This window comes from Propithecus coquereli, unplaced genomic scaffold (assembly GCF_000956105.1).
Source record: "Propithecus coquereli isolate 6110/MARCELLA unplaced genomic scaffold, Pcoq_1.0 Scaffold113, whole genome shotgun sequence".
NCBI classification, from domain to species: domain Eukaryota; kingdom Metazoa; phylum Chordata; class Mammalia; order Primates; family Indriidae; genus Propithecus; species Propithecus coquereli.
This window is the reverse complement of record NW_012135303.1, coordinates 4815927-4830656: the sequence shown is the minus strand read 5'-3', so window position 1 is coordinate 4830656 and position 14730 is coordinate 4815927. Positions and strand designations below refer to the sequence as shown.

At 38.9% G+C, this 14730-nt stretch overlaps 1 protein-coding gene across 1 annotated transcript in view; it reads left to right on the top strand.

The window, feature by feature from the left end:
* The first annotated feature begins 1322 nt into the window (after positions 1 to 1322).
* The window catches only part of SGOL2 (shugoshin-like 2 (S. pombe)), a 69209-nt gene continuing 55801 nt past the window's right edge, over positions 1323 to 14730 (top strand). The window contains exons 1-4 of the mRNA XM_012655463.1: positions 1323 to 1430; positions 10232 to 10366; positions 12520 to 12695; positions 13564 to 13641. Of these exons, the coding sequence (XP_012510917.1) occupies positions 1325 to 1430; positions 10232 to 10366; positions 12520 to 12695; positions 13564 to 13641 (495 nt within the window). The 5' untranslated portion in view covers positions 1323 to 1324. The remainder of the gene's footprint in view (positions 1431 to 10231; positions 10367 to 12519; positions 12696 to 13563; positions 13642 to 14730) is intronic.

Here is a 14730-nt window from a genome sequence, read left to right as displayed (position 1 = left end):
TATTTGTTTTGGTTTTGAAGTTGTAGCTACAAAATGAGTCAGTTGGGAAGAAAGCAATATTATTGTGTTGGAACAAAAGGATCTGCTGATTGGAGCCATCATAAAAATATATTGGATGTTGTCATTAACCTCTATTTTACAAATGAGAAGCCCAGAGAGATTAAGTGGCTTGGCCAAGATTAAATAACCATTAAATGGCAGAGCCATTACAAGGTTCATTTAAAGAAACATATAACATGCATTGAGCATTTAATGTGTCAGGCTGGGTAAACAAGATGTAGGATATAGTGCTAGTTAACTCCTAGGTATCCAGAAATTTCTATAATAGTATATTATATTCTAAACCACTATTATTGAAATTTTTGTTTTACCGTACTCTGTAATTTTAGCAGCTTGGCCAATCAGTAAATACTGTTCTCTTTACACAAGATTCATGTAACCAGATCTGTTTGGAAACTGATCTTGAAATACATTGGAATAAAAGGTCTTAACTCAGAAGCATGTGTTTTGAATCATTTGTCTAGATTCTCTAAAGTAAAATGGAAAGTTATGATTCTCAAATGTCCCCAAATGAACAAAAAATTGATGACAATGTTAAGTTGACTGAATTACTATTTAATCAATTATTACGGCCTGATTTAACAAGCTATTTTCATTTTCAGTCTAATGGTATACAAAGAGGAACTTTACCTTATGTATCGTTTCTCCAAATTCTTTGTATAAATCATGAAAGTCTTTTGTGAAAGAAAACTAAGCGAATTGACATGGAACATAAAGTGAATAAAACATTTTTAAAATGTAGTTGTCCATTATGGAAAATGCCATTCTAATATATTCAGCTAAAAAAGACCATTAGTACAAGACCCAAATATTAATGAAATCCAGGGTTTTCAACAAAATGTCATTGCTACTTTTCCCTAATAAAGTTAAAAGAAAAATGGGGATGGCTTTTAAGTGAAAATTTAATAAAGGTGCTGGCATCACAACTGGATACAACGCAAGGATACAGAAGAAGTAAGATGTGGGCGGGCAGTCTCACAGCAATGTCATAAACATAAGCCTTCTAAAGACTTAAGCTGTCTGTCAAGCCTTTTAGACATCTGCCTGATAAAAGCATTTTTGTTTTCTTTTTCTTCAAGGCTTCAGGAAACAGCCGACCGCCGTCTGCTTAAGGCCCAGGATGGCCCTTTCTCACAGGCCGGGACACCCCTGGCTCGCCTGGCCACGCCCCCTCCAGCTCCCACAGCGGGGTCCCGCCCCTTCCGCCTCCCACTTCCTGACAACCACTCTCCTTTGCGCCGCCTTTTCGGGTCCTGATTGGCTGATGTACCAACCGGTAACGGCTGCTACAGAGTTTAAATCCGAGCCGCGGTGGCGGCTCCTCGCCGAGCTCCGGGAGCTGGGTGGTGGTGCCCCACTCTCAGAGAGGGGTAAGTCGGTGACCTGTGACATTAGGTGTGGCCGCCCTTGTCTGCCAGACAAGGACCTCTGCCGGGCCTCTTGGCGCTGTCCGCCGCGGTCTCTGGCCTGCCCTCTGCCCTCCCAGATCCCGGACCGCAGGCCCTTCTCGGGCTCTGAGGGCTTGTTTGGCGGAGTTGCTGTTTTTGATCTGAGTCGCTGCCTCTTGTCTCCGCGATTTGAGCGCCCGGCTGGGCGCGGGGGGGGGGGGGGGGATGAGCCCCTAATTAGAAGGTCAGTTGCTTCAGGGAAAGGATTTCTGTCTTTTTGACTGCTTTACTTTCTGCTTCTAGAATAGTTTCTAGCTCATTATGAGCGCTCAATAAATACCAGGGAATGAATGTTCGGGACTGCTTGCTGCAGTTCTTGAAGAAGCCTTCTCCTTTGGATAACTCGTTTAAAAGAGAGACTGGCTGAAGACGAAGAGGTGATGGAAAATGGGGGAGAACTTAGAACTTTAAGTCTTCTTGATGTACAGGTGGGATTTTGGTAGAGTATAGGGACGATCATTTTTCTAGGTGAGGGATCTAATTCGGGAGAGTTGGATGTGGAACTGAATAGTTCATATTTAGAGGTAGCCGAGATACTGGCCGGACAAGAGCTACAGAATAGTAATAAATAGGTGATATTATTCAGTACTATGTTCCAGGCCACTGTACATACATTGGCTCATTTATTCCCTACGAGAAGATGTCCTTATTTTCCATAATTTTATAAATCTGGAAATTGAGATTTAGAGATCTTGGGATCACATAACTACGAAATGTTGAAACTGGGGCTCCAGCATAGTTATAACCTCTATCTGTAATACCTTGGTGTCTACATGGTAAATCACCCTGAAACAGTACTCCAAAGACCTGGTTCTGGCTCCATAAGTGCCACTTGGTGAGGTCATTAATATGAGGAGTGATGGCAGTGTTAAGGAAGACTCCCTGATTTCTGGCATGGACATTTGGATGGGTGATTGATGGTGCCATTTATTAAGTTAGGGAAGTGTATACGAAGCAGCTTATTGGGGAGGGCAGTTCAGCCGTGGTTTCCTAATTAGCAAAATGAGATTTGATATTCCTGACTGGATTTTTTGGGAGATGGACTAGGTTTCTATGTTAGCATTGTTACAGCAAGTGGTCCCCAGGACAAACCGAGCAGCACATGGAGAGTCGGAGAATCGAAGTTTATTCGCTGGCGGGCTCAGAGGGGCCTCACCACCAAATTCTGAGCCCCATCTACCCGATTTTTCCCATTTTTATTAAGTTGTGGTGGTCTGGGGGGTAGGGTGTCAGGTGGTTAATGCCCGCCAGGTAATAGGTTAGTTGATGTGTCAGATAATGGATTTAGTGTTATGCTGATGCACCAGGTAGTAGATTTAGTGTTATTCTGATGTGCCAGGTAATAGATTAGTTGATGGGCCAGGTAATAGGTTAGTATTATGCTGATGCTGGTCTTCTGTGAGGGGTGGGGGTCTCAGGTGGCTGATGTGCCAAGTAACAGATGGGGGTTTTCCTTATCAACATCCCTTTCAGGTGTATGAGATGCAACAATTTGCATGGAATTTCTGTGTGTTCCTATGTTCTACTGTCTGTGGAATAGATAGTGATCTTTGACTTTAAAATTTCTTTTTGGCAAAACTTTTAGAAGAAGCTTTGAGCTTTAATGTTGAAAGGTTCCTGGTTCAATTTCTTCCCCACTGTAGCAATTTTTTCTGAAACCATCTTTCCGTTATTTGTCTGACATCTTCCAACATCTGCTCAACACTTTCAAAGGAGACCCATTCCAAGACTGAGTAATTTTTACTCTTGGAAAGTTCTTCTATTCATCTATAGTCACTTCTTCAACAAAAGTTTATGTAGCAGCTGCTATGCGATAGGCAATGTTATAGGCACTAAGATACAGAAGCAAACTTGACAAAAATCCACGCCCCTGTTGAACTTACATTTTATTACTAGTAGGAGAAAACAGACAATAAATAAATAAGAAAATAATTTGATTTTATGTTAGATGTGGATAAGTTAATGGAGAAAAATAAAACAGGAAGGGGAAATGGGGGCAGGTGTGCAATTTTAAGTAGTTTGGACTGCGAAGGCTCACTAAGAAAGTGACATTTGTGGGCCGGGCGTGGTGGCTCATGCCTGTAATCCTAGCACTCTGGGAGGCTGAGGCGGGAGGATCGCTTGAGCTCAGGAGTTCGAGACCAGCTCTGAGCAAGAGCGAGGCCCCGTCTCTACTAAAAATAGAAAAAATTAGCAAGTCAACTAAAAATAGAAATAAAAAATTAGCCAGTCATGGTGGCTTGCGCCTGTAGTCCCAGCTACTCGGGAGGCTGAGGCAGGAGGATCGCTTGAGCCCAGGAGTTTGAGGTTGCTGTGAGCTAGGCTGACGCCACTGCACTCACTCTAGCGCGGGCAACAAAAGCAAGACTCTGTCTCAAAAACAAACAAAAAAGAAAGTGACATTTGCGCAAAGACTTGAAGAAAATGAGCAAGCCCTGTGATCATTTGAAGGAAGAATTGAAACAAATGAAAAAAAGAATACAAAGGTTCTGCATTGTGAGCACCTCAAAGTGGCCAGTGTGACTGGAGCCTAGCAATCAAGAGGAAAAGTAGTGAAAAGGTCAGAAAGGTGTACTGATAGGGAATTGGGAAAGGGAGAAGTGTCAAATTGTGTAGTACTTTATAGGCCATTGTAAAGATTGAGTGAGGTGGAAAGCTACTGGAGGATTTTTTCACACAGGAGTGACATGAATTTACTTAAGTTTTAAAAGGCTCATTTGGTTGCTAGGTTGAGAATAGATGGGGGTGGGTAGAAAATGGAAGCAGGAACACTGTTTAGGTAGTGTCAACAGAAAAAAAAAAGCCAAACTCTGTAAAATAATTTTAAAGAGATTTAGTCTGAGCCAAATTTGAGAACCATTACCCGGAGCCACACCCAAGAAGCCTTGAGCAAGTGGACTCGGTGTGGCTGGGTTACAGTTTGGTTTTATACATTTCAGGGAGACAGGGGTTACAGGTAAAGTCATAAATCAATATGTGGGAGGCATACATTGGTTTGGCCCAAAAAGGTGGGCCATCTCGAAGTGGGGGGCTTACAAGTTATAGGTGGGTTTAAAAATTCTTTGACTTATAATTGGTTAAAGACATGAAGCTTTTTCTAGAGGCTTGGAATGTTTTAAATAAGAAGCTTTTAATCTGAGATAAGCCACCAGACATATATTTGTTGTATAAACTGAGGACCTGCAGGTTTGTCTTGAATACCCTTAGGCCTATTGATGGATTACAAAGGATGTCCCCAAGAAGGGAGGGGGACATGATGAGGCATGTCTGACCTTCCTCCTCCTGGCAGGCAATTTAGTTTTAGGATCTTTCTTTGGCCACGTGGGGGTCCATTCAGTCAGCTGGTTGGGGATGAGCCTTAACATTTTATTTTAGTTCACAGTAGCTATAGTAATAATGTACATGAGAGAGAATGGCAACTTGGATCAGAGTGGTAGCAGTCGAAATAGCAGTAAGTGTCCCGTGTGGATATGTTGTGAAAGTTGAGCCAGCATGATTGATGATAGAGTAGATGTGGGCTGTGAAAGAAAGAGAAGTTTCTGACCTGAGCAACTGGAAGGATGGAGATGACATTAAGTGAGATGGGGAGGACATGGTGGAGCAGGTTTGGGGTGGGGGAAGTTTAGGACATGTTAAATTTGAGATGCATAGTAGACATCCAAGTTAGAGATGAGGAGTGGGCAGTTGGATGAATAATTCTGGAGTTCAAGGGAGATGTCTAGATTGAGAATATAAATTTGAGAGTCACTGGCATTTAGATTTAAAAGCCAGGACACTGGCTGATAGCCCCAGGGAATATATAGATGTGTGTGTGTGTGTGTGTGTGTGTGTGTGTGTGTCTGTGTGTGTGTGTATAAATAAATAAACAGAAAAGAGATAAGGTCCAAAGACTGAGATCTGGGGCACTCCAGAGATAAGAGGTTAGAGAGATGAAGAATAACCAACAAAAGAGCCTGAGAGGAAGTGGTCTGTGAGGCAAGAGAAAACCTAGAAGAATGTGCTGTTTTGGAAGCCAAGTGAAGAAACTGGTTCAAAAAGAGGGAATGATCTGACATTAAATGCTGCTCACAGATCAAGTAAAAGTAAAACTGGGCCTAGACCACTGAACTTAATTTAACAAAATGGTAATTTAGTGACCTTATTTAACAGTTTCCATAGAGTAGTGGTGAGAGCAAAAATTTCTTTTTAGTGGATCAGGAGAGACTAGGAGATGATTTGGAGACAGCAAGTATAAACAACTCTAAAGGAGTTTTTCTATAAAGGGAAGCAGAGAAATAGGGTGATGGCATTCCAGCATCAGGGACCATTTCTATTTTCTTAATGTTCAAGTTTCATGCATTTACACATGCTATTCTTTCTTCCTGGAGTACCCTTCCTAATCTTGATGCCTGACAAGTTCTTAGATTTTAAGACTTACTCATTCAACAAATTTTACTCAGTTCATATCACTTGCCATGAACTGTTTTATGAGCTGGGATATATATCAGTGAATAAAACAGATAAAAATACATAACCTCATGGACTTTAAACTCTAGTTGAGGAAGATAGCTGATGAGTAAATTCTGTAGTATGTTAGTGAGCTAAATGCTATGGAAAAAAACAGAAAAAGGTACGAGTGATCAGACTTGCTAGGGGAAGGAGCTACAGTTAAATGACCTCACTGAGAAGGTGACATTTGAACAAAGATTTGAAGGAGAGTGAATGAGCCATTTGTATATCTGGAAGAAGTTTCTAAACAGAAAGTATTTATCCTAAATGGAGAATAACCAATACAAAGGACGTGAGGCTGATTAATGCCTGGCAGATGCCAGGAACAAATCTTGGTGCCCAGTGTGATGGAGGGGAATGAGCTAGGGGGAGAGAAGGAGGAGTTCAAATTAGAGAAATGGAAGAAGAGCAGATGGTGGAGACTTCTGGACCACTGTAAGCACTTTGGAGAGAAGTGAGAAACATCATCTTAGAGCTTTGGCAGTGGAAGTAGGGAGACAAAGCCTGTTGCAAAATTTCAGGTAAGACATGATAGTGCCTTGGACTAGGTTGGTAGCCGTGGACATACTGAGAGGTGGTCAGATTATAAATATATTGTGATGGTAAACTGGGATGTGAGAGAGGTTTTTGGCTGAGGGATGGAGTTGTCATTAACTGAAGTGGGAAAGGCTCTGAGTGAAGCAGGCTTTGTTACTGGGAAAACTCAACTCGGCACTTGTCCTAGAGGTCACATCAAAAGAAAAGTGGTTTAAGGAGAAGGAAATGCCATCATCCTAATAATAAGTAGAAATAGGGAGCTTTTAAAGGGAGGCCATTCAGCTTCTGGCGACTGCTGTCAACTACATTTGGTGATTTTGATCTGTCCTATCTCCTGAAGCACAAATAACGAAAAACTTACCCTGCCCCTCTCAACCACTGGCCTGAGGCATAGATGCAGGTTTTAGTTTTCAAAAAGGAGTGGAAGATGTTTTAAAAACACAGAGAATCATTTTGCCATTTTTTTTGACAGCCCATTCCCTCTGTTACAGTTTGAAGCAGGTTTAAATCTGATGCATCTATTTTAGTCAAGTAGAATTGTGGACTAGAAAGTTGGATATGTGAATCCAGGAAAGAGATCCAAACTGTGGACATAAATCTTGGCACCTAAGTCATATTTTAAGCCATGAAACTGTGAACTCACCAAAGGGAGGCGTGTACATAAAGGAGGTCTAAGGAGAGAACCTGTTATACGTTGGAAGAACCTTTAAAAGAGACTGAAAAGGAACAGGTAGTTAGTGTTAGGGTGGAAAGGCTAGTAGGTGCTCATGGCGCGGGTGGAGAAAGATTTCTCATGCAGAAATTCAGATGTAAATGTAAAAAGTTTATTTTACCCTTTAGAAGGACAGAGAGAATGAGAGAGAGAGAGAAAAGGGAGGAGTAGAAGAGAGCAGTGAGATGGCATAGCATCCCAAAGAAAGAGAAGGGAGATGCCAGCAGCCATATTAGCGGGCCGTCTCCAGACATCAGTTGTCCATCTTTCTTGTGTCTTCTGTTCCTGGAGACTTGCTTATCTCTGAGATATAGTCAGGCCTATCACAGGGGATGTGATTTTTGCCCCTGAGATATGGTTTTGGGCAGGAAAGAAGGCCTGGAGTTTACGTCCCTGTTGTCTGGTCCGGGAGCTTCTCGGGAACACTTTTAGGCTACACAGAAACAAATTCTAAAGGCTATGAGCTGGTGAACTTAAAGAGAAAGATTTATATTTCCTTTCTGGGCTTTTTTCAGGTGTTTGTGAAAACAGAGTCCCAGCAACAGCAAAGAGTAGGGAGAGCTGAAGATTGATCTTTAGCTGTTGTTAGAAAATTACGGGATTAGATCTTTTCCTATTATTTCAGCAAGGCCACCCTTACATTTAGGTAGGAAAAAATCCAGGAGTATGGTGTTCTGGAAGCCAAGGAAAGATCATTTTTGAGGAAGGAGAAATTAACCATATCTAATGCTGCTGGTCAAGTTAGAAGAGGTCTGAGGATTGACCATTAGATTTAGCAGCGTGGAGGTTCTTAGAAACCTTGCAAAAGCAGTTTTGGTGGAATAATTGGAATGAAAGCCAGATTAAAGTAAGTTTATGAGAGAATTGGAAACTTGAGTGTAGACGGTTCTTTTAAGGAGTTGTGTGTAAAGGTCTGCAGAGAATTGGAGTGGTAGCCTGAGGAAGAAGAGAGAACAAAAGAGGATTCTTCAAGGTAAGGGAAATAGCAATTTGTTTCTGTGTTGATGAGAATGATCCAGTGGAGAAGAAAAAAATTGGTGATGTAGAGGAGAGAATCGATGGACTGACATCTGTGAGGAGGCAGGAAGACATGGGATCCAGTGCACAGAATCCTTATCTAAGTAAAGCAAATTTGGCCTTAGATAGGAACACAGTTTATCCGTAACAACAGGAGAGAAGGTGATTGTAATGGGAGTTTTGAGAAAGTTCTCTACGGTTTGCTTCAGTGTTTTCAGAGAGAAGAACAGTGAGACAGGATGTGAAATTATCAAGGAATAGAGGAGTGACCCAGGGGTTGGTAGTTGACAATAGCAATGAGGGATAATAACATTATATTTCAGACTGGGAATTTTTAGGGAGGAGAGAGGACAAATGGTTGGCAAGCCTGAATGTGGTGCGACCTCTAGGAGGGTTGTGGGAGAAAAAACAGCCCCTGCCTGATAGGACTGCAGGCAAATCTATGTCCTCAAGGGAGAGGCTGGTTTAAGAAGAGGAAGGGAACATTCAGAGAAGAGATTAAAGCTATAGAGGTTTCATCGATGATGGAGTGAGTTCCAGAAGACTTCACCAGTTGCCCAGGGGTGAGATGGAGACTATATTCATTTCCTCTGGCTGCTGTAACAAATTACCGTAAAAGCAACAGGATTTTATTTTCTCACAGTTCTGGAGGTCAGAAGTCTAAACTCAGTATCAATGAGCTGAAATCAAGGTGCTGCCAGGCTGCACTCGCTGGATGCTCTGGAGGAGAATCTGTTCCTTTCCTCTTTCAGCTTCTGGTAGCCGCAGGCAATCCTTGGCTGTGGCTGCATCCAATCTCTGCTCTTTCCTGTAAGGGCACTTGTGATGGTATTTACGGCCTCGCTGGATAATCCAAGATAATCTCCCCATTATAAGATTATTAACTTAATCAAATAGGCAATGACCCTTTTTCCACATAAGGTTTAGAATTACAGGGACCTGATATCTTTGGGGGCCATTTTTCAGCCTACCATAGGACCAAATGAAGAATATGCAGAGCTGCAGGGGGATTAGAGTGAGGGAGACGAGGGTGACCTTAGGAGTCTGGGGATTCTCTTCATGATTGACATGGAGAACATAGTGAGATTAGTCCTATGGACTCAAGGCAGGTAGTGGTGGAGAGGCTCAGTATTGGGGGTTAGGCAGGTGCAGGTGACAGGGTTTTTTCTAGATCTCTTCAGATGGAGGCAAGGAGACTTGGGAGGGAATGGAGACTGGGAAGTTGGTCTTATCCAAGCACATGGCTCAACATCAATTGCACCTTCTCAGTGAACCTTTTTCTGATTTTTTTTCCTCTGCCTAGGCAGAGTTAACCACTTCTATGCATTATGTATTATAGCCATTATTCTTGTGATACTATAATGTAATGATTCCTTCCTGTTTCTATAACAGGCCATAAATCTCATAGACAGATAAGTTTAAGATTTCCTGCCACTCTCTTCTGTGCTCCCATTATACTCTGTGTACATCTCTCTAGGTTACACTTCTTGCATTGTATCAAAACAGTGTCTATACCTACCTTGTACTATGCATTCCATGAGAGCAGAGACCATAACCTGTCATCTAGTGGTATGCCTAGCACCTAGCACATAGATGATTAGTATAGGTGTGAATGAAAAAATTGTTATTTACCTTTTTGGATTATACTTTAAACCACTTTCGATGACATTCATACTTTCAGATTTTATATAAAGGGTTATACATATACTTAATGGAAAAATTCATGGCTTGTGCCTGTAGTCCCAGCTACTTGGGAGGCTGAGGTGGGAGGATAGGAGGATCACTTGAGGCCAGGAGCAGCCTGGGTGATACAGCAAGACCCCGTTTCTAAAAAAATAAATAAGCAAATAAATAAAAACAAAGTATATTATTAAGTTGTGATTGTTACTTTTTAGAATGTATTTATCAGTTATCCTTTTTTCTTTTGTTAATGAATACTATGATTTCTTTCTTTTTTCTTTCACTTTAGTGATGGAGTGCCCAGTGATGGAAACTGGCTCACTTTTTACCACAGGGATTAAGAGACATGTGAAAGACAAAAGAATTTCAAAGACTGCTAAGTTGAATGTTTCTCTTGCTTCAAAAATCAAAACAAAAATAATAAGTAAGTGCCACTGATTTTTTAAAGTACATTCAAATTTTTACTTTTCTCTGGACAATTGATATATTTACTACCTTATTTTATCAAGCACAGAAAATTACTAAAATGACTATTTTGTGATCTTATACTTTTTTCTCTTTGATCCTCCATATCTCCTTCAACTCCTATTAGTTGGATGGTTTTGATGATTTACCCTCAGGAGTGACAACTGAATTTTTAGCAGAGAGGTAAGGGTAGCCAAGACAGCTAGTCCTACAGTACAAAAAAAAAGAAAAAGAAACAAATGTGGACTATTCTGGAGAAGAGCTAAAAAGAGTAGCAGATTGCTCTGACATGCTATAGTGACTGGATGATGGGTAACCTAAAGGTAGTTGACCCAGATTGTGTACTGTGGAGGGGGATTTTATCTAGCTAATGCTCATCATGAGAGCACTGATCTCTTTGGAAATGGAATTTCTTGAATTCTGGAGTTAAAGTGTCGGAAGGGCAAAGAAAGCAGGTAGGAAAACTCTCCAAGATAAATTTTTGTTACTTCTGAAAATTACCTCAATGGTTCATACCCATCTTAGCAGGAGTGGGGGAAGTATCCTTGTAGTAACATTTCCTGTTGATATAGCTCCTATGAGGGATAATTGAGTGTGTCTTATGAAATAACCAAGCCTCCTAAGTGTCTGTAAATCATCATGTTGCTCCTACCTGGGTCTGTAGGGCCACAATTGCCTGCTCCCTTTGGCAAGACCATGGCACACACCCTATTAAGAGGGAATATGCTGAGTTTGAGGAATACAACAGGAAAATGCTATGACCCTTTATTTTTCCGAAATCCTAAACGGGTTCTAGTCTATTTCTATTTATTATGTCGAGGATGGCTATCTGAACTACTTTCTCTGTGCCAAAGATAAAGTACTTTTTTGGACCCTGTTTCTTAGATTCCCAGATTTTCCTTGGGTACTTAAAAATATTATTAAATTTTATAAAACTAATTCAGAAATCCAGCAGGTGGGAGATGAGTAAATTTCACACCTAGCAGGTACAGTGCACACTATATAGGTGATGGACACACTTATAACTTTGACTCACCAGTGGTACAAAAGCTATTTAGATAACCAAAGTGTTGGTACCCCCATAATATTCTGAAATTTAAAAAAGTTTATATTAAAAAAATAAATCTGTTATATCTATAAAAAATGATAATTTATGATAAAAAAGAAAGTCTGATGATTCAGTTATAAACTACACACAAATGACCCACAAATAAAACATCTACTATAAATTTAAAAGACATCTTATTTTACATATACTATACATTCATTCAGTGGAATATGTTATTACATAGTGACATGTAAATCAAAATTATGAAAATATAATTAGGCTTTAAGTATACTAAGGGAACACACTGTAAGTTGAGCTTTACCAAGGAATTCACAATGTGATTTCTTTGCTGCCAACAGAAAAACATTTCAAGAATGATTTAAATCATATTTACGTAGTACTTTTAAGGGGAAGAAGTAAAGTTTAGATTGTAATAGATTCCTAGAAATAAGAGGTAGGGTATTTTAGATGGAGGTAAAAGGTCCCACAAAGTTTAAATGATCTAACATTACAATAAGTACTCTCACTTTCACTCAAAGTTTGAAAAGTAGACTTTGGGAGCTTAACTGATTGATTCAGTTCTGGAGCCACAGAAACTGGCTTTAAAATTTTTATAGATTGGATTGGCTACCTTGATTCCTATAGGACATCTCCACATAGAGCTACAGAATCAGCTTCATTCTGTTTCCTAGTCAAAGGTAGGAAGGAAGGTAGAGCAACAAGTATCAAGATTTAGTTTTTGTAACTGATCTATTAATAATTATCTAGAATGTTGTGTCTGTACTATGGTCCTCTTATTCCTAACTCTGTTTATACATATTCTGCATTCCTCACAACTCTTTTATTCTTCATCTTCTATCTAGCTTTTATTTTTTCATCTCTAAACTCTGGGTATGTTTTTTTCAAAACTACATCCGTATTGTTATTCTCTTCTTTTCCAACCTTCAGTTAAAATATGTAAAGTAAAATGCATTTTGTCTAAAATAGTTTTACTAAGGAATATGAAAATTTATTAAGGGATACTGTCCAGTTCAATATTAATTCATTTAAATATCTTTTTACAGACAATTCTTCTATTTTCAAAATCTCTTTAAAGCACAACAACAGGGCATTAGCTCAGGCTCTTAGTAGAGAAAAAGAGAATTCTCGAAGAATTGCAACTGAAAAAATGCTATTGCAAAAAGAAGTAGAGAAACTGAATTTTGAGAACACATTTCTTCGCATGAAGCTAAATAACTTGGTATGGAAGCTGTATTGCTTTTGAATTCTAAATTATAACTCAAATGTTTTAGCTATATTATTGTTAATATTCAAGCTCTAAAAATGTTTTTTCAGATCTTCAATTGTGAAAAATTATTGAAAGTCAGTATGCCATGTAAATCTATGTTAAAGGATAAACTGTTAATGGGTAATAAAATGGGTGTCTTAAGTCATTTTAAATGTGTGCTTGTGTGCTGTGCAAACCAGTATAATACCTTGATCAACATTTGCTTGCTTATCATAAGCAAAGCTTGGTACATTAATATATTTTTAAAAGATAGGCATAATTCTTCCAGTGTATTGACAGGAGGGGAGTTCCAGAGTGTTTGTATTCTCCTTAAATTTCAGCATTTTGTTGGGTACAAGCCAAATAGAATGAAGACAATAGTTGTTGCTTTTCCTTACAACTTCTAACTCTATCCATAGATAGGGCAGTGAAAGCCAATGATTAGCTAGGCTGCAACTGTAGATTTAGATCCAAAATGAGTAGAACTTAATTTAAAATGGAAAAATGACCAACTGTACTTGAGTGTTAAATTCCTGTGATTGACAAACTATATTCTCTTGCCATGTGATATTTTATTGAGAAGATAGAAAAATGTTTTTGGGAAAATTTATAATTGGTAGTTCAAAAGCATTTAAAATGTGTGTGTGTGTGTGTGTGTGTGTGTGTGTGTGTGGCTATTTGATTCATACCTTTTTAGCTCAAAGTGATCTTGATTTTTAGCTCAATGCGATTTCAATTATTTTCTAATTTTTCTCACACTGATGGTATTCATAAATGCATGGTATTATAATAAACTCCAAGCTTTAACTGATTATGAGGGGTCTTTATTTTACATCTACAGAATAAGAAGCTTTTAGAAATAGAAGCTCTCATGAACAATAATTTGATAACTGCAATTGAAATGAGCAGTCTTTCTGAGGTAAGTAGAATTTATATATAAGTAATGTCATTTTTTAGATTACCAAGGATAATTGAGACTAAATAGCATCAAGGTTAGAGATTCATATTTCAAACTTTGTGCAAAAGAATGATAATATCAATTAACTGGCTAACAGCAAGCATATTATCATTTTGTATAATTGGTTATTGAAATTATTTTATAAAAATTAGGTTTTTATTAAAAATAACAGTATTAGCTCAGTGGACCACACTGGACCCTAAACAGACTTAGAAACTTGAAGACATTAATAGAAAAGTAGCATTTCACATAGGAAAGAATTTATATTATTTCTTTAAAAGAAGATGGACCCAAGTCCATCCTATTTGGGGAAAAAATAAAGGCATATCCTACTTTATACCATTCTCTAAAATAAATTCTAGATGGATTCTAATATAAAAAAGGAAATCATACAAAATAAGAAGAAAATAAATATGAATTCAAGTTTGATAGGAGAGGCTTTTCTATACCTGGAAGCAAAAATAGAAACCGTAAAGCTATGGAAGGATTTTCCTCAGAAAGAAATTTTTAGAAAGTTAAAAGTTATAAAAATAAAAGATAAATTGCAAACTGAGAAAATCATTTAACATATGGCAGACAAATCATTAATATTATCAATAGTTGTAAAAAGCTCTTATAATCTAGCACAAGGAGAATAAAATCAGTAGCAAAATCAGAAAGGAAGAAGGACCAAATATTAGTGAAATTAACCCAAGTATTTAAGTAGGAAAAATGTGTTGTGAAGGATAGTTAATGAGAAGGCAAAATATATGTAATATATAAACTAAAGAAAGAATAGTGAAGTCTCAGTTTTTGTTTTTGTTTTTTTTTTTTTGAGACAGGGTCTCATTGTGTTGCCCATAGGCTAGAGTACAGTGGCATCATCATAGCTCACTATAATTTCAAACTCCTGGGCTCAAAGGATCCTCCTGCCTCAGCCTCCCTCCCAAGTAGTCGAGACTACAGGCGTGTGTCGCCACATCGAACAAATTTTTCTATTTTTTGTAGAGACAAGGTCTCACAGTGTTGCTCAGGGTGGTCTTGAACTTCTGGCCTCTAGTGATCCCTCTA